This window comes from Oncorhynchus masou, chromosome 30, assembly GCF_036934945.1.
Source record: "Oncorhynchus masou masou isolate Uvic2021 chromosome 30, UVic_Omas_1.1, whole genome shotgun sequence".
Taxonomy (NCBI): domain Eukaryota; kingdom Metazoa; phylum Chordata; class Actinopteri; order Salmoniformes; family Salmonidae; genus Oncorhynchus; species Oncorhynchus masou.
The window spans coordinates 63,040,824-63,066,013 of NC_088241.1; the positions used below are offsets into that span (position 1 = coordinate 63,040,824).

The 25,190-nt window shown below is 43.0% G+C and overlaps 1 protein-coding gene and 1 pseudogene across 4 annotated transcripts in view; both read left to right on the forward strand.

Moving 5' to 3' along the window:
• Window positions 1-11,145, forward strand: part of LOC135521687 (solute carrier family 12 member 7-like) — a 110,129-nt pseudogene extending 98,984 nt beyond the window's left edge.
• A 1,097-nt stretch (window positions 11,146-12,242) lies between these two features.
• Window positions 12,243-25,190, forward strand: part of LOC135522930 (glucose-fructose oxidoreductase domain-containing protein 1-like) — a 39,384-nt gene continuing 26,436 nt past the window's right edge. For 3 of the 4 annotated variants that reach the window (XR_010452744.1, XR_010452743.1, XM_064949642.1), the window contains exon 1: window positions 21,815-22,562. Coding sequence is in view for 1 of the 4 variants with exons in the window: in XM_064949642.1 (XP_064805714.1) it covers window positions 22,310-22,562 (253 nt within the window). In the remaining 3 variants the exon portion in view is untranslated. Of the gene's footprint in view, window positions 12,514-21,814; window positions 22,563-25,190 lie in introns of those variants that run through there. The other variant, XM_064949644.1, reaches the window with a different exon arrangement.

Sequence of the window (25,190 nt, forward strand, 5' to 3'; positions counted from 1 at the left end):
ATGTGCATAATGCCATTGGAATGTGGGTACATTTCTGACTTGGGTCACATTTGAGCTGTTGTTGGTCCCTGGATGGACATCACCAATGAGGTTAGATATCCATGGTTTTATCTATGGGAGGTTGTATAAACACAACCTAGATATGTCATTGGATTGTGGGTATCAGAGCTCTCCTAGCCCCTCCCTTACCCTACTGTTCGTTGTATGACCTTTGGCCCCCTGTACTGTCTGGCTGCTGATGCGGGGCGGCACGGTCCTCAGATTCAGAGTATCACTGACACGTCGCGTAGCTCCATCCGGAGGAAGAACCAGACCGGAGCCTCAGGCTCCGAATCTGACCCCAGTCACAGCTGGAGGGCACACAGGAGGACGAGGTAGCCAACACCCCCTCATCTGTAACCCCAACACCCCTGTGACTGCAGGCCCCTACCACCGCAGAGACCAGCATCACCATTACTACCAATCACCAACCACCAGAGACCAGCATCACCATTACTACCAATCACCAACCACCAGAAACCAGCGTCACCATTACCCCCCCCAGTCACCAACCCTCAGAGACCAGCATCACAATTACCCCCCCAGTCACCAACACTCAGAGACCAGCATCACCAACCCTCAGAGACCAACATCACCATTACCCCCCAGTCACCAACCCTCAGAGACCAGCATCACCATTACCCCCCAGTAACCAACCCTCAGAGACCAACATCACCATTACCCCCCAGTCACCAACCCTCAGAGACCAGCATCACCATTACCCCCCCAGTAACCAACCCTCAGAGACCAGCATCACCATTACCCCCAGTCACCAACCCCCAGTCACCAACCCTCAGAAACCAGCATCACCAATACCCCCCCAGTCACCAACCCTCAGAGACCACGCTTACACAGCCACAGCTGCTAGAAGTCAAGGACTTGAAGTAAGATAAAGTCCAAATGTCCAGTTAGTCGCCCCCCGGATAGACCCACGATGGCAGATAGTGACTGTGGCTGTGTAGGTTACTCACCGTAGTGAGCCTGTGGACATCATGGACTCACCTCTTTCAGCATGCGTCTTCATGTGCACCGTGGTGTCATCCTTCCTTTGTTTATCTCTCCCTCCTAAGTCCCCCCCCCCCCCCTCCACCTGGTTCATTCCCGGGGGATCTTCACTCTGTCTGTGTCATAGCTCCAACTAGCATGTTCTCTCACTCCTTACCAAAGGGCTATTGGCCTGTGTAAAGAACACTTTGCACATCATAGATTTGGGTATGACTGTAACCCTGTGTACTTTCCATGTCATTCATGTTTATTGTGATGTAACATGTGTTTTTGCTATGTGAGTTGACTGCATGAGTGGGGTCTTTCTGACTACCAGGTTTGTGGAACTCTATAGTTTAGTCTCTCCCTCTGTGTGTGTATATATATATCTATATATCTATAGTTTCCTCTGTCTCTCTCTCTTTGTCTCTCTGTCAATGTCTTTGTCTTTCGTTCTCTTGCTCTGTCTCTCTCTCATATATAATATATATATATCTGTCTCTCGGTGTGTCTCTGTGTCTCTCTCTCTCTGCCTCTGTCTGTCTCTCAGTTTGTCTCTCTCTCATATATAATATATATCTGTCTCTCTGTCTGTCTCTAGGTGTGTCTCTGTCTCTCTCTCTCTGCCTCTGTCTCTTGGTCTGTCTCTGTGTCTCGCTCATATATAATATATATCTGTCTCTCTGTCTCTGTCTGTCTCTCGGTGTGTCTCTGTCTCTCATCATTTCCGTCTCCTTCAGGCCCAGCTGATCCACGACAGAAACACGGCGTCCCATGCCGCGCTCAACGACAAGCCCGACACCGGCCCTGACCGAGTCCACATGACGTGGACCAAGGATAAGTTCCTCTCCGAGCGCAACCGCAACCGCTCCGAGGTCAACATGGGTGTGCGCGACCTCTTCAACATGAAGCCGTAAGTCAACCACCTATCCTTCATCCTTCCCGATCCAAAATGGAGTAGCCAATGACTCTTCAGCAAGTATCTCGACCATCTGTAGAAGCCCTTTTTTATTTTTATGGTTACACGTTCTGCATGGTGTGTGTTCAGGCTGCGTGGGCATGTTGACTGTGTGTGGGCACATCCAATGCATGGCTCCACCACACAGAGCATCACATGCACCGTTTGGACGAATGACCATCATGTCTTTGTCTCTCTGAACCCACCATCTCAAAGGGCAGATAGAGCGTCTAGTTGAATACACAGCCTAAAATCAAACAAGCCCCAACATTATTACGACACTATACTGGACCTGACCCACGGAGGTTAGTAATGGAGAACATACATTTAAAAAGTTAGTTTGTCTGATTGTTTTTCCCACCTCTTGACTACAGTACATTTGAGCTGTGAGAACATCTGACTGGAACCATCCCGCTAAAATTAGGGAAGCACTGTGTTTAGCTGTGCTAGAGTAGATGCACCAGGGGTGTCTGTGTTTAGCTGTGCTACAGTAGATACACCAGGGGTGTCTGTGTTTAGCTGTGCTACAGTAGATACACCAGGGGTGTCTGTGTTTAACTGTGCTAGAGTAGATACACCAGGGGTGTCTGTGTTTAGCTGTGCTAGAGTAGATACACCAGGGGTGTCTGTGTTTAGCTGTGCTACAGTAGATACACCAGGGGTGTCTGTGTTTAGCTGTGCTACAGTAGATACACCAGGGGTGTCTGTGTTTAGCTGTGCTACAGTAGATACACCAGGGGTGTCTGTGTTTAACTGTGCTACAGTAGATACACCAGGTGTTTCTGGAAAGTGTCTAAGCCTGTTTGTTGTTTTTGTCTCGTTTTCCTCCTTCTAGAGAGTGGGAGAGTCTGTAAGTCACATTTCATTTTGCCATAGGCTGTGTGCATGTGTATGCCTGTTGCTCTGTAACAGTGTCTTTCATCTTGTTTACCTCCCAGCCATATCCCATTCCTCCCAACATTTGTCTCGTAAACCCGAAGGACCTCCCGGGAGTTAAACCCGAAGGACCTCCCGGGAGTTAAACCCGAAGGACCTCCCGGGAGTTAAACCCGAAGGACCTCCCGGGAGTTAAACCCGAAAGGACCTCCCGGGAGTTAAACCTCCCGGGAGTTAAACCCGAAAGGACCTCCCGGGAGTTAAACCCGAAAGGACCTCCCGGGAGTTAAACCCGAAAGGACCTCCCGGGAGTTAAACCCGAAGGACCTCCCGGGAGTTAAACCCGAAGGACCTCCCGGGAGTTCATTTGCATGTGATTGCATCATGTTATGTAGCAGGTGCAACCAAAAATTGCACTTTCCATACATAGACCTTAGTCATAGCAAACAATACTGTTAATTCCTTGTTGTCTAGTATAGAGACCAGATCAAAAGGCTGTTAGGGGTTCAAAATCCATTTCAATTGGTAATTACAATCAGTCTGATATTGTCCTTACACTGTCAAATCTCAACTGGATGGAAAACAGCAGTTTTTTGGAAGTGCCTCGTTGTATTAGTGATGTGTTTATTCAGCTTCAAGCCATTCATATCATGCTCTGCGTTTTATTTTCTTTACTTTGCTGTTCGCTGTAAACTCAAGAAGGGCTTTTCAATATTGCACCCAATATCATATTTAACCGGTCAATTAAAGAACAAGTTGAATACTGGAGTGCTGTGTATACAACACAGTATTATACTGAAGCAATAAGTTCCAAGGTGTGTGGTATATGCCCAATATACCAAGGCTCAGGGCTGTTCTTAGTCACGACACAACGCGGAGTGCCTGGACACTGCTCTTAGCTGTGGTATATTGACCATATATCACAAACCCCTGAGGAGCCTTATTGCTGTTATAAACTGGTTACCAATGTAATTAGAGCAGTAAAAATACATGTTTTGTCCTACCCATGGTATACGATCTGATATACCACGACTGTCAGCCAATCAGCATTTGGAATATTTCATACCCTCAGGCTCACCCATTGTGTTAGTCAGTACACCAGGCCCCTCCTGCCACTGCTGCTATGTGAAGTATGACGCTGCTTCGACTACCATCCTGATCTCTATTTCAGAGTGGAATGATAATGCCTAAGGCTTCGCTATCATAACCACCCAGCGGTCCTGCTTCGTGTTCTCATCTCTTTGTGTTAAAGGCTACCAATCTCTCAATACAAACTATTTGCTCAATATTATCAAGAAGTGTATTAACAATCATCACTGAATGCTTTGATTTTGACAAATGGCATTTTCTTACCACTATTTGTGTCAAGTGAGAACAATGACAGATTTTAGATTAGCTGTTGTTGATTGAGTCCTAATTTTAGACCGTGTTTTATACATTGATGAAGTACACGGAGGATCACTGGTCAAAGTTGGAGCTGAGCATCGTATTTCTAGTCAGGATCCAATGTCAATATTGGAAAAGTCAGGGTCGAAGTTCAGGGTTGAGGTGTGTTCAGCCTGCTCTCTTCACTGTCACCATTGTGTGGTATAGGAACCAGTCCAACGTGCGCCGGATGCACACTGCGGTCAAGCTGAACGAGGTGGTGGTGAACAGGTCACAGGGAGCCCACCTGGTCCTGCTCAACATGCCGGGGCCGCCCAAGAACAGAGGGGGAGACGAGAACTGTATCCTTTTTTTAAGGGACAAATGTCAGTTTTATTCAACGTTCACTATTTATGTCAGTAGAATTGTGCATTGCTTAGTTGGACATGTTTACCTGAAGTTGACTTCAAGTGCATCGTCATCGGCGATCTGACAAGGTTGAGGATGATCTCTTTGCAGAGGTTGTTTAGTTGTTAATAGTTGAGTTGTATCTCGAACTGTATGTGTCGAACTGCTTTGCTTTGTCTTGGCCAGGTCACAGTTGTAAATGAGAACTTGTTCTCAACTAGCCTACCTGGTTAAATAAAGGTGAAATAAAATATTTTAAAACATATAACTAATAGCTTTACAGGTGACGCGTTCCCCTTGCCAGTCACGTGACCTGTATCCACCCCTGTCATTTTTTAATTTATCCTTGATTTATACAGGTTTTTTCTCATTGAGATAATATCTCTTTTCCAAGAGTCCTGGTCCAATAGCAGCAGGGGGAACCACGTCTCAGACAAAACAACCTACATACACTAACACAACATTAAACAAAACTATAAACACACATACAGTACAACAATTACATATTACATTATAAACACAAACATCTTGACTAAAAACAGCTGGCCTAAAAACAATTACACTCTTCTATGATATATACATCGATCAAGTGTTTAAATTCCACCAACGAAACTAGATCATCACATTTGAAAATGTTCAGGAGAGAATTCCAGGACCACGGTGCTGAGTAACTAAAACTATGTCTACCATGACCTGTTCTTATTTTTGGTACTGTTAGAAGCAAATCAGAATGGGACCGTAATTGAAATTTTATTTACTGAACTGACTAAAAAAAGAACAGCGATTTAAAATGGAATTTTACCCAATATGGCCTTATAAATCAGTGTATACCAGTGTTTAAGCCTACGCAAGGTCAATGATGACCAGCCTACAGAGCTGTAGAGATCACAATGATGTGTTAGACGTTTCTGATTTGTATTGATTCAATGTATCATGCAGCCCTCAGGTTCAAGTGCTCTCAGGGTAGTGGCTGAGGCCTGCATATAAATAACATCACAAATCTACAAACTCCAGTCATGTACATCGTACCAGCTCCTTCATGGCCTCAAAAGAAAAACAATAAATAATAATAAAATCCTATTTCCAGCTTGAGCTCCCTACATGCACTGTGAAGCTCAGCTTGTCATCAACCCACACACCCAAATATTTGTACACTTTAACTTGCTCTATAGTATGTCCAGCCAATGTAGCAATGACATGGTTAGTAACATGCCTGGCATTTGGTTTTACCTGAATTTAGAATCAGCTTTTAATCATACACATTATGTTGTATGATGTTAAATGCTTTTTGGGCATTTTCAAAAGCTAAAGATAAACTACTACCACTTGAATAAAGAACAGTATCATCTGCATAAAAATGAACATCCTCTGTTTCAATATGATCTCCAAATGTTGTTGATGTACAAAATGAACAACAGTGGGGCCAAAATAGAACCTTGCGGAACACCTGAGCACACCTCTATGGACTCATTATACACATTGTGTACAATTTGATATGTAATTTATAAACCAATCTAGAGCATGACCAGTAATTCCACAACATTTTAACCTTTATACTAACACAGCATGGTCCACAGTGTCAAAAGCCTTCGACAATCAATAAAAACAGACACACAATGTAACGTCCTATCAAGAGCACAGTGGTTGTCATTTAAAACCTTCAATGTTGCTGAAATAGTGCTGTGGCCGGAACTAAAAGCTGATTGCATTCAATTTAAGATGTTGTTTTCTTGGAAGTAGGTCTTCAGCTGCCTACTAACTAAGGACTCCAGTACCTTTGACAGTACAGACAATTTTGATATGGGTCAATAGTTGTCAAGTAGCGAAGGATCTCCACCTTTCAGGAGAGGCAGTACAAAAGCAGATTTCCATAACTTGGGGATTTCCTTAACATCAAGTGTAAGGTTAAGGGAGGAGCAATGATGTCTGCAGCTAGGTGTAGGAGGCGGGGGTCTAGTTCATCAGGGCCAGGTGATTTAAAAAAAATCAATTACACACTTCTGAAACAGAGAAAGATGAAAAGGAGAACCAATTATAGCTTTGACCTTTTCAAATAAACTGCCTGCATCTAAAAAAAAAGCTGGTTCAAGGCTTTCAGAATGGAGGTTCTCTCAGTTACAATCTGTGTCCACCAACAGTTAGGAAGCTGTGTAGCTTTTCTGCACTCCAAACCTTTCACTACTTGCCAAAATTTGGATGGATTATTTACATTTTGTGAAGTAGATTTCAGGTAGTGGTCTGCTTTCAATTTACGGATCATAGCCACGCCCATATTTCGAAGATGTTTAAAAGCCATCCAATCATCTGCCAAACCAGTCCCTCTTGCTTGAGCCCACATAGCATTTTGTGACTGGTCTCTTCCTTGACCCCTGGCGTCTCAGACATGGAGTTCCTGGAGGTTCTGCTTGAGGGTCTCAACCGGGTCCTCCTAGTCCGCGGGGGTGGCCGCGAGGTCATCACTATCTACTCTTAAACGCTCGTTGCCACGGCAATAATGGCATTTTAGGGGGAAATAATCCTTTGGGTTGCTGTGGTATTGTCGGAGGGGGGGTGGGCATGGTATTGGACAGAGGACGACCAGTCAGGGTTGTGTAATGTGATAGCATCGCCCTGATTCGTGGAGCACACTGGTGTCCTGGGTCCTGCCTATCACGCCGAGCGACTGGAGGATACAGCATTCATACACTTTTTAACTTTTAATTTGACACGTGTTGATGTTTATTGTTCAGATTTACTTATTCTCTCCTCACTCTCTGTCTCTGTGTGTTGAGTTGTCATGTATGTTCATGGTAATTGTGTATCATGGACCCTAGTCATGTGTAATGCACTATGTAGGGAATCATAATTTAGTTTTGTCCTCATTTTGGTTCAAATTGATGTCACCAGGCTGCCTCTAAGGTATCTCTCAGATCAGAAATACATCTCCTTTGAACCCTGAAATAGATGAATATTTCCCGGTCCATCTAATATCGGTATGAACCAAATAGAAACATTGCTGCTATAGCTTTCCTGAGCTCCATTGTCCCTTGATTATTAAAGGTGGGGTCACATTAGGAGCTCTTCCGTCCTACTGGTACACTCTTATTCGTCTGAATCTACTCGCAGAGGAGTTCTATCAACCTCACTTCCAATTGAGGAAGTGAGGAGGTTTAGCTCGTAAGTGGATGGGTCCACCAGTTTGGACTAGGGTTCATTCATTTATTTCAATTGTCAAGGGATTCATTGTTAATGTTGCTTGTGCTAATTGTCAGCTCGTTGTTGTTGTTGAGTGCAGCACAACGTCTGAAAGAGGTGTATGTGTGTGTGTATGTGTGTGTGGGGGGGGGGGGGGGCTTTGGCATGGGATAGGCCAAGGATTTGGCTGTGCAATAGATGCTGTTGATGTGGTGACTTGCAGACATCTCACTAAGCCCTGAGACACTGAAGGTGGTCCACCTTGCCTGGGAAGTCTCCTAAATGGACCCTGTGGTATTGGCTCTGTAGCATTGGTCAAAGCCCCCTCATGTACAGCCGTTGCGTTGGGAAGATAGCCATACTATATACTATTGTATTTAGCCCTTGTTGACTATGTTACACACAGTACACCGCATTAAGCATATTTATATAAAGATTCACAAAGTTGCGATTTATTGGAAATTGTATACAAGGGTGCAGGGTATGGAAATTATTTTTGTTGTTGTGAAGATCCTATGTTCAGGAGTGCTGGTTTAAATTCACGTGCTGTTCCACAGCTTAACAAGTCTAGGACAACTGGGGTCATTAAGGTACCTCCCATACCAGAGCCCTTTAGATCTATGCATCAACGTACAGGACAAATCATGAGCTGGTTTGACACTACAGCTCAATCTGACCTAATCATAAACTAAAAGAATTGGTCAATTGTCTTCGACCCTCAATCAGAAACAAAAGGTTGTTGTTGGAGCCATATTGCCAAATAGTGTGCCCCCCCCCCCCGGCCAAATAGATATAGCAACGGACGTAGTGGTTTAGAGGGGCACACTATTTGGCATGACAGAACCACTGTTTTAGGTGTCATTAGGGGAGTTACTGAAAGCATGCTGTCTCTTAGAGCAATCATATAGGACAGATGTGGGGGCCATAGAAATCAGCTGATCACACTGTTCAATGTCAGGCTTTGTTCTCCTATTATTTGTATGCTTATTCTCTAGGTTTCATGTCAGCTGACCCCGATGAATCATGTTGACTTTGTATAGGAAGAAGCGTGCCAAAATAGACTGATGTGAAAGTCTGTTTGTCAATGTCAGCCACAGTGCACACGTTAACAGAGGAAGGTGCTTTTAGGGCGGGGCAAGATCACTTTAATTTGTAAATACATTATAATGCATTATAACCACTTAATTATGTTGATTTGGAAACAGATTTACACACATTTGAACACAAATGATTAGCTAAAAAAAAAAATGTTGAGTTTCTGGTTACAAAATTGAAAAGGCACTCTTACATCTGAGCTCTCTTTGTAGCAGGTGCATGGTAACAGTTGAATAAGATGAGGGGGAAATAAAAGAGAGCTCTGACAAAGGCCTTGAGGACGATCCGTAAAGCTTAATAAAAAAGAGAGCAGTGATACCAACGAGCAGTATGCAGGTTCCTAGTTACAAAATTACTTCCTTGTAGGCGGCATATTAACAGTGGAGGCAATGGCTTCTGTGATTTCTAGGGTACATGAAGGCAACTGACGCCAGATATAGGAAACTTTTGGGACAACGGAAGGAAGCAATCCCCAACTCCTGTGTATATACCTCCGCATTTTATTTGGAACTTTTTTTTTGTAGCTGTGCAGTATTTTGTAGCCAGAACATTGTGTATTTCAACAGTATGTCTCAATTAGTGTCTCTGTTTTTGTAGAGTCAACCATCTGTTAGACAACGTTGTGTCTCGTTAGTCGTAGTTTCTGTCTGCCCTTAACAGTTACGTTATGCCGGCCTCTGTGACTTTTCACGCCTGGAGTCTTGTGATTTTAAGGAGGGGTAGGGGTTATATGTCAAGACATTTGCAGGTATGTTTGTGTTTTTTCCTAACTCATGGGAAACACAACATGGACAACATTTTTGAAGACCTCTGCTTGGACTCTGGTGGAGATTTCACAGAAAGGATTTTAGAGGAGCCAGTTGGAGAATGGGTTATGTTACTAATATGATTTTAAGTTAATTTAACATGTTTTATTATTTTAAGGTTTCTAGCCCCCAAAGGTCAAATCTTTGAGTCTGATATGAAATATCACATTGTTAGTAGTGTAAAAAACCTTAAGAGGACACAAAGCTAAGGCTTCTGGGTAACTGTATAGGACGTGTAAGCAGCATATGTTCCACCATTCTGGTTCAAGTGACGAGAGAATGTATCTCGAGGTGAATACCGTGGATACCGTTGTCAAAGGAGAATAAACCTGTTCAAATCGCTTTCTCTTTTTTCTTCTTCTCTCTCTCTCTATAAATGGTAACAATCTTTAATATGAAGCGATTGAGGAGTGAGCCTCCGCTCATTCTGAGGGAGAAGCAGTGTATCCGTGTGTGGTGGTACTGCTTCTGTCTCAGCTTAGTGGATACACGTCAGACTCCAGTAGGAAGTCACCTGTGGGCACACGCAGTGGAGGGGGTAGACCTTTTTCAATTGTATCCGTGCCTCTGAGTAGATATAAATAAAAGTGCTGAATTATGTCAGAACTGTATATAGCCTACTGTGTCATTTTGTTAGGTTTGTCATTGAATAAAAATATTTATTTCAGCAGTGTAATTATCTCCTATTCCAACATAATCCTGGGCGACATCGTTGGACACAACTGAATGTAGTGTTGAGCTATACATTATATTCTGTTGAGGTAAATACAGTATATTGTGTAAGATATACAGTGCGTTGGGAATGTATTCAGACCCCTTGACTTTTTCCACATTTTGTTACGTTACAGCCTTATTCTAAAATGGATTAAATTATTATTTTCCCTCACCAATCTACACACAATACCCCATAATGACAAAGCAAAAACAGGTTTTTGAAATGTTTGCAAATGTATTAAAAATTTAAAAACGTACCTTATTTACATAAGTAGTCAGACCCTTTTCTGTGAGACTCGAAATTGAGCTTAGATGCATCCTGTTTACATTGATCATCCTTGATGTTTCTACAACTTGATTGTAGTCCACCTGTGGTAAATTCAATTGATTGGACAGGAGTTCAATAAAAACACATTTGAAAAGGCACCTGTCTATTTCAAGGTACCACAGCTGAGAGCTTGATTTTTGCTCTGACATTTACTATGAAGTGGAAGGAAATGTCCTTAGAGCTCTTGACAGGATTGTGTCGAGGTGCAGATCTGGGGAACGGCACCAAAATAAATTCTGCATCTTTGAAGGTACCCAAGAACACAGTGGCCTCCATCATTCTTAAATGAAGACGTTTGGAACCAAATGTTCATTATGTTAAATTGACCGCAGGATAGGTATGCAAGTATATTGTTATATTGAGAAGTGGCAAATAAATGCATCTACTTACATAAGTGATATGAAGGCTCTATTGTTTTTTTTTTAAAGGTACCTTTGATTCATGTAACTGATCCCATGATATTGCATCTGTCATAAAGGGGTATAACATTGCAGAATCTCTCCACCAGGGGGCAGCCAATGAGAGCGCGTGAGAGGGAGCGGTAGAGTCCATTACATCACAAGAGCTCATGGAGATGCTGCATGTCATATTGGAATCTCAGGGAGCTCACACTGGTAACCCCATATGTTATAGTATTAAAATTAACGCGTAACATGCCAGTCGGTGTGAATTACCGAGTTCAAACAAGGGTTATAAAGATGCACCTTCTATAGCCTCCTGAATGACCTTTTTATCTGGTTTAACAAGACCGTAGTGTTAAAGCAGTGCCCTCTGTGTGACTCTCTCTGACCTTAGTCACCTCTGATAGGTACTGCTGAATTGCAGTTTCATTTAGTTTTGGCATTAAACACCCCTGTTGTTTAGCAACGGAACAAAAATGGATGAGGATGGTGTGGATCATTTCAGTCAGTGGAGCCTCTTCAGAGGAGGAAGGACCACTTCAGTGAATTTCATAAAAATTGTAAAACATTTAAGATAAAACTATCCTAAATATAATCACGTCACCAAATAATTGATTAAAACACACTATTTTGCAAAGAAGGTCTACAGTAGTGTAACAGTATAGCTTTCATCCGTCCCCTACCCTGGCTCGAACCAGAGACCCTCTGCACACAGACAGTCACCCACGAAGCATCGTTACCCATCACGCCACAAAAAAAAAACTACTTCAAGGTCTCAGAGCGAGTGACGTCACCGATTGAAACGCTATTAGCGCGCACCACCGCTAACTAGCTCGCCATTTCACATCGGTTACAGTAGCCTCACAGCACTCTGTAGGGTAGCACCATAGTGTAGCTGGGGGACAGCTAGCTTCCATCCTCTTCTGGGTACATTGATTTCAATACAAAACCTAGGAAGCTGATGGTTCTCACCCCCTTCCATAGACTTACACAGTAATTATGACAACTTCCAGAGGATATCCTCCAACCTATCAGAGCTCTAGCAACGTGAACTGACATGTTGTCCACCCAATCAAAGGATCAGAGAATGAATTTAGTACTGAAAGCATAAGCTACAGTTAGCTAGTACTGCAGAGCATAACGTGGTGAGTAGTTAACTCAAAGAGAGAGAAAGACAGTAGCTAACAGTTTGAACAAATTAATTTCTTCCAAAACTAAGGGAGGGAGGGAGAGATCATTGTTCCCCCCTTCAGTTTCACTTACTTAGCTAGCAAATGCAACTCGCTAGTTTAGCTTACTAAAACACCCTGCTCAAACAGGGGGCTCTGACAATCCAACACAACACTGGAACTCTTCCAAGTCAAGGTAATCTTCTGGTTTTACTCATTTATTGTCACCGGTGCCCGCCGGTGTAACTGCTTACTGACTGAACACTAACGTTACTGCATGATTGTAGTGGGTTTACTAACGCGTTAGTTATATTAGCTATGCTGACAATGACGTTACTTTAGATAAATGGAAAAAAACAGGGATAAACATACTTGAATTTTAGTATGACAACAATGCACAGACAGCGGTGTGTTATGTGTTAGGCTAATACAACCCGGTGTTCGGCTGTCAGTCAACCTGATTAATCATGCCTGAATGTTCATCCATCCTGGTGGTTGGCGCGTGGAGGGGGTTGGGCAATTAAATGGAAAAAAGGTCACGATTGGCTTGTGGGTTATATCTTTTTGGCGTGTGCATAAACTAGCCTGAATTTTTAATAAACCGTCAATTCGTCAAGCCTCTGTCTGGACAATTGTTCATTTATGTTCTAAATTACACTATTGATGATACATTGAACTGAGTGAATGGAATATGAATGATAAGTCATCCAATATGCTGTAATAGAAATAAGGCCATGCGCATGAAAATAAATTGTCCTCCCTCATCTTAAACAGCATCTGACAGCCACTGATTTCAGTGCATATTCCCGTCTTGCTCTTGCTAACATATAAATACTCATTTCGGAACATGTATTTGTGTATTTAGAGTGTTCTATGTAAAGTTAAGAGTATTCATACAATATATAAAACACGAGTTTTATAAGACAAGTCAGAGGAATTGTTGGTTCCAATACAATCACGACAAGCTGTTGATGCTGTAAAAGCTCTACAGGTCCCTCTGATCAGGGCCGGCCTGGGTCTCAACTCGCTGTTGACAGTTAGACTAGTAGAATACACACGGTGAAATGTGGTAGCGCATCAGCAGATGTCCTCTTAAAAGCAGTCACTGACAGTCACTCAATTTACCCATGTCAACGACATTTTTTTTAAAAATTGGTAAATTAGTCTCGAATCAGCTATCTGAAAAATACACATTTTCCACCGGCAAGAGAGGGGCCACTTAAAGAATGTGCCTGCAAGGTGCCACCCCAGCCCAGGCTCTGAAAGTAAACAGGAAATGACACAAAGAAAAGATGCTGCATATAGTCTGGTACTAATTATTTGACTTCCTATTCTTTGTCCATTAGGAGCTCTGCCCTGACAGTATAGGCTGAGGCGACACAGTAACCATCTGCCATTATGACCAAGTCTCTAAGCATCATACTAAAGAATGATGCAGGCAGGGGCAAGGAACGTGTCTCGTGTGAGCTGCTGGCTGACACAAGGTTTCAAGAGGGAAAGGCGTTTTTTTTTAAATCAGGGATGTTAGATCGGTGGGGATTCTCCATGTCACTATGATTAACCTGACGGCAGAGGATGAGGTCTTGTATCTGTATGTTGTATCACTTTACAGGAAGGATGGCTACCACCACTTTCTCTATGTCAAACGTGGGGAAGGTTTTGGGGTTTGTGTGTGTGTGTGTGTGTGTGTGTGGTGACACAACTATTTTGTCATGTTGATGGACAGAGAAAATGTTTTGAGTACATTCAGGCTTCCATACTAACACTCTATCCCCAGTAGGTCCCAACCAGAGCCAACCAGAGCCAAGGAGAGCCAACTAGAGCCAAGGAGAGCCAACCAGAGCCAAGGAGGGCCAACCAGAGCCAAGGAGAGCCAACCAGAGCCAACCAGAGCCAAGGAGAGCCAACCAGAGCCAAGGAGAGCCAAGGAGAGCCAACCAGAGCCATGGTTAAGTCGTTGCCCTCTTCCCAACCTCGGTGCATCTTGTCACTCCTCCGAGCCAGACAGACAGACACCCCAGTCACATTCCACACGGTTACATGACCCATAGCAGGACATCACTGCCATCTTCAGCAAATCAACAGCACGAGGATTGAATTAAATTAGAGAGCAAACGGAGAGAGAGAGAAGACATACCAGAAGCAAAGTGTGTTGCAATGTTATTCAGTTTGTTTGTGATACTGTGTCATACACACACACAGATGACTCACCTTGGCATGAGCCTGCTGGACTCACTTTTGGCTTGAACACTTCTTGCTCAGACATGAGAATGGGTAGTCATGGTGACTGAAGCTCCACATAGCCTATGTGGAATGTGTTGTTCTCCGTTACTGTAGGTAGGTTAAAACAAGCCAGTGCTTGTAAAACCATGTCCCTTACTAGTCCCATGTCCTTCCTATACCCACAGGCTCGTATGGACGCTCACCAGATGGATTCTCTTTGCCGTCCTGCAAGTCTGCACTGTGGCTGCTTCAAGGTGGAGAAGGGAGATAAATGCATAGCGACCCCAAGCCCTGTAACCCCTCACTCCGAAGTTGAATTGTCCTTAATAACCCCTGGTCCAGAGTCAGATATTCTTCTGTCCCCATAAGATTAAGGGTTTGGATTGGGGTTAGGATAATCTGATCCTAGATCTGTGGTTCAAGGAAACTTCTCAAGTTCTTCAGGAAAGAACCAGAACTTTGGCCTTGAATGACCTTTGACCTCCTACGGTTATATGAATAGTCAGCACAAGCTGGGCAAAGTACCGCCACGGTTTGCTCTGTTGTTTACCAAATCAATGGCACACTGATAGTCACTAGTAACTACTAACAATTGGATACCACGAAATTGGGCTAGAAAAGGGGGTAATATAAAAAAATTAAAGAAATTCAGGAGAGGACTTCCCGCTGTGCAGTTTCCGTGCGTGTTCGCACTCTGAAAAGATGTCTAGGAGCAATGCAACGTTACAGCAACCTCTATCACGATGACATTCAAATCCTCACCGCTACCAGGGCTTTGTTCTACGCTGCAGAATTCAAAGTAGCTCAAGGCATAAGATATGACTGCTACCAATGACGTTCCAAGCTTTATCCCTTTTGTTAACGGGCACAAGTATATAAAGTATGTAGCCCTGTGTCATGTGGAGAAGTTTCCTCATTTGGGAACCTATTGTTTAAAAAAAAATGCTTTCTCTCTAAAAAAAATGTCTATCCACACTTGCTGTCGCTTCATTAACTAAACAATTGCTAGAGCACCTACCAATCCGTTATATCCTGACTGTTCTCTGTCATCACTCCAATCATTTGCTGAACATTTTCAATGACAGAGTGCCTTTGGAAAGTATAAAGACCCTCTTGACTTGTTCCACATTTTGTTAGGTTACAGCCTCATTCTAAAATGTATTTAAACAGTTTTTTCCCCCTCATCAATCTACACACACAATACCCCTATAATGACAAAGCAAAAACTTTTTTATAAATGTTTTTCTAATTTATCAAAAGAAAACTGAAATATCACATTTACATACAGTGGCAAGAAAAAGTATGTGAACCCTTTGGAATTATCTGGATCTCTGCATAAATTGGTCATAAAATTAGTCACAACAACAAACACAGTCTGCTTAATAAACTAATAACACACAAATTATTCTATTCAATATAGACAAGAAAAATACATCATTTAAACATTCACAGTATAGGTTGGAAAAAGTATTTGAACCCATAGGCTAACTAGGCTGATTTCTCCAAAAGCTAATTGGAGTCAGAAGTCAGCAAACCTGGAGTCCAATCAATGAGACGAGATTGGTGATGTTGGTTAGAGCTGCCCTGCCCTATTAAAAAAAACACACAATTTGAGTTTGCTATTCACACAAAGCATTGCCTGATGTGAACCAGAGATCTCAGAAGACCCAAGATTAAGAATTGTTAACTTGCATAAAGCTGGAAAGGGTTACAAAAGTATCTCTAAAAGCCTTGATGTTCATCAGTCCACAGTAAGACAAATTGTCTATAAATGGAGAAGGTTCGGCACAGTTACTACTCACCCTAGGAGTGGCCGTCCTGCAAAGATGACTGCAAGAGCACAGCGCAGAATGCTTAATGAGGTTAAGAAGTATCTTAGTGTCAGCTAAATACTTATAGAAATCTCTGGAACATGCTAACATCTCTGTTGACGAGTCTACGATACGTAAAACACTAAACAGAATGGTGTTCATGGGAGGACACCACAGAAGAAGCCACTGCTGTCCAATAAAACATTGCTGCACGTCTGAAGTTTGCAAAAGAGCATCTGGATGTTCCACAGCGCTACTGGAAAAATATTCTGTGGACAGATGAAACTTAAGTTGAGTTGTTTGGAAAGAACACACAACACTAAGTGGGAGAAAAAAATGCACAGCACACCAACATCAATCCCTCATCCCAACTGTAAAGTATGGTGGAGGAAGCATCATGGTTTGGAGCTGCTTTTCTGCCTCAGGGCCTGGACAGCTTGCTATCATCGACCCAAAAAAATGTATCAAGACATTTTTCAGGAGAATGTAAGGCTATCAGTCCGCCAATTTGAAACTCAACAAAAGATGGGTGATGCAACTGGACAATGACCCAAAACACAGAAGTAAATCAACAGAATGGCTTCATCAGAAGAAAATACGCCTTCTGGAGTGGCCCAGTCAGAGTCCTGACCTCAACCCGACTGAGATGCTGTGGCATGACCTCAAGAGAGCAGTTAACACCAGACATTCCAAGAATATTGCTGAACTGAAGCAGTTTTGTAAAGAGGAATGGTCCAAAATTCCTCCTGACCGTTGTGCAGGTCTGATACGCAACTACAGAAAACGTTTGGTTGGGGTTATTTCTGCCAAAGGAGGGTCAACCTGTTATTAAAACCAAAGGTTTACATACTTTCCCCACCCTGCACTGCAAATCTTTACGCAGTGTGTTCAATAAAGACATGAAAGTGTATAATTGTTTGTTTTTAGTTTAAGCAGAGTATTTGTCTGTTGTGACTTAGATGAAGATCAGATCAAATTTCCTGACCAATTTATGCAGAAATACAGGTAATTCCAAAGGGTTCACACACTTTTTCTTGCCAATGTAAGTCTTCAAACCCTTTACTCAGTTTAATTTTTTATTTATTTAACCTTTATTTAACCAGGTAGGCTAGTTGAGAACAAGTTCTCATTTGCAACTGCGACCTGGCCAAGTCAATAACACAGTAGAAAGAAAAAAAGGGAGTCTATATACATTGTGTGCAAAAGGCATGAGGAGGTAGGTGTATAATTACAATTTAGCAGATTAACATTGGAGTGATAAATGATCAGATGGTCATGTACAGGTAGAGATATTGTTGTGCAAAAGAGCAGAAAAGTAAATAAATAAAAACAGTATGGGGATGAGTTAGGTAAAATTGGGTGGGCTATTTACCGATAGGCTACGTACAGCTGCAGTGATCGGTTAGCTGCTCAGATAGCAGATGTTTGAAGTTGGTGAGGGAGATAAGTCTCCAACTTCAGCGATTTTTGCAATTCGTTCCAGTCACAGGCAGCAGAGAATGGAACGAAAGGCGGCCAAATGAGGTGTTGGCTTTAGGGATGATCAGTGAGATACACCTGCTGGAGCGCGTGCTACGGGTGGGTGTTGTCATCGTGACCAATGAACTGAGATAAGGCGGAGCTTTACCTAGCATGGACTTGTAGATGACCTGGAGCCAGTGGGTCTGGCGACGAATATGTAGCGAGGGCCAGCCGACTAGAGCATACAGGTCCCAGTGGTGGGTGGTATAAGGTGCTTTAGTGACAAAACGGATGGCACTGTGATAAACTGCATCCAGTTTGCTGAGTAGTGTTGGAAGCAATAGATGACATCACCGAAGTCGAGGATCGGTAGGATAGTCAGTTTTACTAGGGTAAGTTTGGCGGCGTGAGTGAAGGAGGCTTTGTTGCGGAATAGAAAGCCGACTTGATTTGATTTTCGATTGGAGATGTTTGATATGAGTCTGGAAGGAGAGTTTACAGTCTAGCAAGACACCTAGGTACTTATAGATGTCCACATATTCAAGGTCGGAACCATCCAGGGTGGTGATGCTAGTCAGGCGTGCGGGTGCAGGCAGCGAACGGTTGAAAAGCATGCATTTGGTTTGTACTTTGTTGAAGCATCTTTGGCAGTGACTACAGTCTTGAGTCTTCTTGGGTATGATGCTGCAAGCTTGGCACACCTGTATTTGGGGAGTTTCTCCCATTCTTCTCTGCAGATCTGTAAGCTCTGTCAGGATTGATGGGGAGCGTTGCTGCACAGCTATTTTCAGGTCTCTCCAGATATGTTAGATCGGGTTCAAGTCCGGGCTCTGGCTGGGCCACTCAAGGACATTCAGAGACTTGTCCCGAAGCCACTTGTGTGTTGTCTTGGCTGTGTACTTAGGGTCATTGTCCTGTTGGAAGGTGAACCTTCGCTCTAGTCTGAAGTCCTGAATGCTCTGGAGCAGGTTTTCATCAAGGATCTCTCTGTACTTTGATCCGTTCTGCTATGCCTCGATCCTGACTAGTCTCCCAGTTCCTGCCCCTGAAAAACATCCCCACAGCATGACACTGCCACCATCATGCTTCACCATAGGGCTGGTGCTAGGTTTCCTCCAGACGAGACACTTGGCATTCAGGCCAAAGAGTTCACTTTTTGTTTCATTAGACGAGATAATCTTGTTTCTCATGGTCTGAGAGTCTTTAGGTGCCTTTTGGCAAACTCTAGGTGGGCTGTCATGTGCATTTTACTGATGAGTGGCTTCCGTCTGGTCACTACCATGAAGGCCTGATTGGTGGAGTGCTGCAGAGATGGTTATCCTTCTAGAAGGTTCTCCCGTCTCCACAGAGTAACTCTGGAGCTCTGTCAGAGTGACCATCAGGTTCTTGGTCACCTCCCCGACCATGGCCCATCTCCCCCGATTGCTCAGTTTGGCCGAGCAGCCAGCTCTAGGAAGAGTCTTGGTGGTTCCAAACTTATTCTGTTTAAGAATGATGGAGGCCACTGTGTTCCTGGGGACCTTCAATGCTGCAGAAATGTTTTGGTACCTTTCCCAGGATCTGTGCCTCGACACAATCCTGTCTCTGAGCTCTACGGACAATTCCTCCGACCTCATGGCTTGGTTTTTACTCTGACATGCACTGTCAACTATGGGACCTTTATATAGACAGGTGAGTGCCTTTCCAAATCATGTCCAATCAATTTAATTTACCACAGGTGAACTCCAATCAAGTTGTAGAAACATCTCAAGGATGATCAATGACGAAGGATCTGAATACTTATGTAAATACATTTCATTTTATACATTTGCAAAAATCTTTTCACTTTGTCATTTTGGGGTATTGTGTGTAGATTGCTGAGGATTCTTTTTTAAATCCATTTTAGAATAAGGCTGTAACGTAACAAAATGTGGAAAAAGTCAAGGGGTCTGAATACTTCCCGAAGGCACTGTATGTAAGGCGACTTTAGACTCAGTGACACCAGTTAAAACCAAGATTAAACTGTCTGCCATGAGTCTCACCCTGGTTAAATGACCACACTCGTGCCTTAAAAAGTGAACTTAGAAAGGCTGAATGTAAATAGAAGGCCTGCAAACTTCCAGTATTCTATGAAATAATGAGGAATCTGATGATCAATTTCACTGCTGCGATTAAAGATGCAAGAGCGAACTAGTTCTCTACCCTAATCTGAGAAATTCTACAAGTCCGAAATTATGTTTAAGGCAATTGAGGGTTGTTGGTGCCCCCCATATATACTATATGGAAAATTATTCATTTGAAAATCCCCAATAAAAACATGCTATCGGATCTTTCAGCACTCTGAAGGAGTTAATGTTAAACATCAGCACCATCAGATTTTTGTTTTCGGAGTTGACAAAAATTGAATTATTCTTCATTAAAGTGGTATACACAGTAACAATTTCGTTTTTCCTCCGTTTGACACGAAAACCTAATTAAATGTAACATGTGAACCCAAATTAATATTATATGACGCCGATGGAGTTTACAGTTTATGGTTGTCGTCATGGTGATTCCAATATTGTTTGTTTACATATATGAACCGTATTAGTATGGTATAGCTGACTTTGCTCATTCCTGATTAATTTAGGATTTTAGACAAAAATGATAGTGTTGACCACATCTCCTTACACATCTTTTAGGAATCACAGTTTTGAGAGAAATGCTCTTTAATGTCACACAATATAATTGTTCAGTTAATATCCATTATTGGTTATACACTTTTTGTTTGAATAGTTTGAAATTGGGTTCCTTTCATCTGCACAAGAGCAGACATGTAAATAAATATTTTCAAGTATTTAAACAATTTACACAACAAAATTTTCCCTCGTAAAATTTCCCGAAATGTGCAAATAAAATATCTGACCTAAATTCCCGATACGCTACACATTTTGCCATGAGGCTGATTTTGTTTTTGCCGTTTTAAAGCTAATTTCATGCCATTCTAAACATTTATTTAATGGCTTATGACGTGTTCATCTATCTGGGGGCAAAGATCATTCGGTCACTCATCTGTAGATTTTTTTGTATTTGTATTGCATGTGTTTAGTTCAGTTTCCCAAATATGTCTGCTACATAGGCATGGTCTATATATCTATACCCGAGTTCTGCGCTGGCCAGTTGCTCTCTGTGTATCCATTCTAGCTCAGTGGGTGTATCAAACAATAGGTCTGTATGGCAGAGGGAGACACATTCATAACTAGAGTGTAGAGGCCTGCGCGCCGTCCTGCAATAGATGGATGGAGCCCTATCTGTGCCAAAGCCCACCTTTTGATAACATGGAATCTGTTTTTCGTCAATATAGCCACGCGGCACACTGAACATCCACTGTGCGGTTTCATGCTCGGGAATCGTGAGACAGAACAATATGTCCTCTTGAATAGCATACCACAACATGTAGCGAACAAAAGTCAATGCATCTCGGCCCTCACAGCTAACGTCCATTTGGTGAGCATTTGGTGGGAGTTTTGAGTCGTTCAGTCAGTTTCTTCTTGATTGCTAGCTATAGCATAAATTTTTTGTTTGTTTCACAGAGTTATCTGACAACGGTATTGATGCGAGTTTTTGTGTCTCTGCCACCCCACACATTAGTTTCATGATATCAATCGAGGCCGGTAATATTAAAATCTCTGCAATAAATAGTGGTTTCAGAGCGCAGCAGAATTAGCCATTCACGGTGGGAAGGATTCAAGTGCGGCTTTTCCCTTGATCTAAGGACGCTCTCTGGTTGAAATGTAACTTTTAGATTTGAATCATTTTTATTTAGATTTAAGGTTAAGCATATTACAATGATTGAGAGAAATACGATATAATTTATTTTTATTTCAAAATAAATTACCAGGATTTTGAAAATTCGCCCTCGACCCCATTTTCATATCAGGCGTACCCACATGGGGTTGCGTCCCCTAGTTTTGTAAGGGCTGCACAATGTTGAGCGTTACATTCATGCCAGGAACGAGAGGGTTAAAACGGGGAGGGGATCATGCTGGGAGGCTGTCGTATCGAGCACAGTCAGTGGATAACTGGGTTGCAACGTCAATAACAATCGGTATAATACCGCTGGATTATCGGCGTTGCATGCGTTTATTGAATGCGATTGGTATGCATTTTCACAACCCTAGTAGAACACTGCAAAGAGGAAATTCTGACTCATATTCGTGGTTTCGTTATCTGTAACGAGGGCGTTACAGGAAAGATGCCTTGTCCATCGGTGAGTGCGGTGCGCGATCGCAGATGATAAAGAACGGTGCATTTTAATTTTGATATGTAGATATAACACACGGCTTATCGTGTTATAGTTGGAATAACGGTGTATAGGTAAATATCTATGACAAATGGAGTAGAACAGATGCTAAAATGCGAGGTGCCCGGTCTATTTGCGCAGGTGGATCACCAACCTGATGTTAACAATCGCGTTTCTCCCCGCGTCTGCCGGGTCGGTATGCTGTGAAGCTGGTTGTGAATACCGGGACTCGAGTCATGCTTCCCGGGGTCGGCGTGTTTGGCACCAGCTTGACCACGCGGGTGATTATCCCGCTTTTGAAGAACGAAGGATTCGCAGTCAAGGCTCTATGGGGACGGACTCAGGAGGAAGCCGAGGAGCTGGCCAAAGAAATGAACGTACCGTTTTATACCAATAGAATCGACGACGTTTTGCTGCATCAGGATGTGGATTTGGTGTGTATCAACCTTCCTCCACCTTTAACGCGGCAGATTGCTGTCAAAACATTAGGTGAGTCGTGGTGAAGAAATGGGATGATGTGACATGCGCGATATTGCCTTTGGGAAATCAATAGAGAATTCTTAAATCACAGTTAGTTTATAACAACATTGAAATGTATTTTTCTCAATGAACAGGGGTGTAAGTAAGGTAGGCTATTTGCAAAGAAGAGTTGGCCTGTTTGATGTGAACATAGACAGGTGTGACATTCTTTCCCAATCAACTGCAATATTTTGTATTTTGGGGGAGGGGGGCAGTGTGGTGTAAAATAAATATATATATTGCAGTTGATTGGGAAAGAATGCCACACCTGTCTATGTTCACATCAAAAAGGCCAACTCTTCTTTGCAAATAGCCTACCTTACGTACACCCGTTCATTGAGAATAATACATTTCAATGTTATAAACTAACTGTGATTTAAGTATTCTCTATTGATTCTCTAATGCTGTAAAAAAAAATCAGCTGCAATCTGAATGAAAATCAAAATGCACAGCTGCTACTTCTGTGTAATCCACCCCTTTCATACATACAGAAGGCTTTCTCCATCACTAACCCAGATAGTCAGGGTCTCATGTTGGCCTACATTGAAGGGTTGGGTGGGCTACACCACACTGTCCCAGTATCCATTACACCCCTGGATCCAAATGTATTTTTATGAAGGATTGTCATTGGCTGCTGCCTTGGGAACACACAACACAGCCCGAGTCTCAACAGGGAAGTAGAACAGAGGGATGGGAATATTAGTAGCTCATCAAGACCATCCCCCACAACATGAACCCGTTAACATCTACTAGAGCAGGAACTTTTGAAAATTGAATTGTTACATCATTCTGACACGGATCCCTGTCTGACTATTGACCTCTCTAGACCATGTGAAAATGGATACGTCGGACGGACGGACTGACACACACGCATATGTCCAGTGGCGATGATCATATAGGAAATAACCCTGAGTAGTAGTCATGGTTCATATCCTGACACAGGACCTGGCACAGGGAGTCTCAAGGAGGACCCCGAGCTGGCTGACCCAGCAGAGAGGGGAAAGATGCGTCACTATGGCAACATTACAGAAGATGACACCCTCGTAATAAGTAGCCTTACTCTCTGGGTTGCTGGGAGCTGTGGCCTTGTTACATCAGCAGAGACTGAGTATAGTTTGCATATGGGTCAGACTCAGCAGATGGGAAGTCTTGGTCTTAAAGGAGGAGTTCAACAGGGTACTCTCACTGGTACTGCTATGTTGTTATTGTACCTCTGACAGGTTTACTGCACAGGTGGGCCAGTGTGTGTGTTCCTGACACTTTTCATTTATCTTTCTTTCCATTGTAAATCTCTCTGGGGAAGAGTGTCTGCTAAATTACTCAAATGGTAATGGGATGTCAACTCTTCCTAACCGGGAAGGCATAGGCATGTGCCCAGACCAATGTATTTGGTTATCATTGATGAGTGCCGATTTACATTTTGACTTTTTAATTTATCTTTCTTTGCACTGTTGCACAATCAGCGGCAGCAGCTGACAGCAACACCAGATAACATCAGCCTCAAAGACACCGCACTGGTAGAGCTGGATGGGGTCGTGGAAGTTCGTTGACCTAAAGTCATACCAGACCCTGTTTGACAAGAATAACCACAGCGCGGACGCTACGGAGCTGAGAGGTCAATTCGTCATCACTGTGACTTTGAGTAAATTCATAGTGCTGATTTTGTTACAGGAGTGTCGGTATGCATGGCGATGATCTCTGTCATAACTTCAATTTTACTCTGGCCTGACGTACAGTGTAATGTCCCCAACCGTGACCGTTCCCTCAGAGTCAACATCTCCTCTAGCTTCTAATCTTACACAGTTGTCTTTAGAAGAGCCCCCTGTTAATTTCCCCGCTCCTGCTTTGTTTTGGTTAATGTAGTGATGGTGTTATCAGACGAGAAAGGAAAGCCTCAGTTTATTTCATGACTGGAATAATGCGAATGAATCGGAATGTGTGCGCGCACAACTTCTAGGAATTTGTTCCATTTTATATCTGTGGTGACTGTCGTCACGCGTTATCTCCCCATCTGAACAGGGACAGACATTTTGCATTGTTTTACATTGTCGTGTCTCGGTGTTGGGATGCAGGCCTGTATGGAAATGTTGGAGCCGTCTACATAGTTTAGGATGTCAACCTGGAGGAACGCTGTAGCCCCGCCTCTCCATTGTGTGTCAGAAGCATTCTTTTTAGCTCTCTCCTCTCTCTCTCTCTCTCTCTCTCTCTCACTCTCTGACGTGAGGAGGGCGAGGGTGAAGATACTGGTACTGTGACAGCGGCCCATTATGGCTCAGGAAAGTGCTGGCTTGGAATAGTTGGCAGTGGAATACAAAACTATTTCCCCTTTGGGAATGTGCACTTGGAAGGCATTTGCCAACACAGTCCAACCCAAACCGGAGGGCCTGACTTTGGGCATTGAACCAAACCAAGTAAACCAGGCTAAAACATTAGCATGAGCCCAGTGTTTTTCCCCTAGCAACTGCTATTGTTATGCAGTTTTACCTTTCAGTGTGACAATCTTAGTCACATTACAGCCAACTGGTATATCCAGCCCGTCCACATCGCTTCTTCAATAGTGATTTTTATTGTTTGGGTTTTTACCCTTCTCCTTCCTAC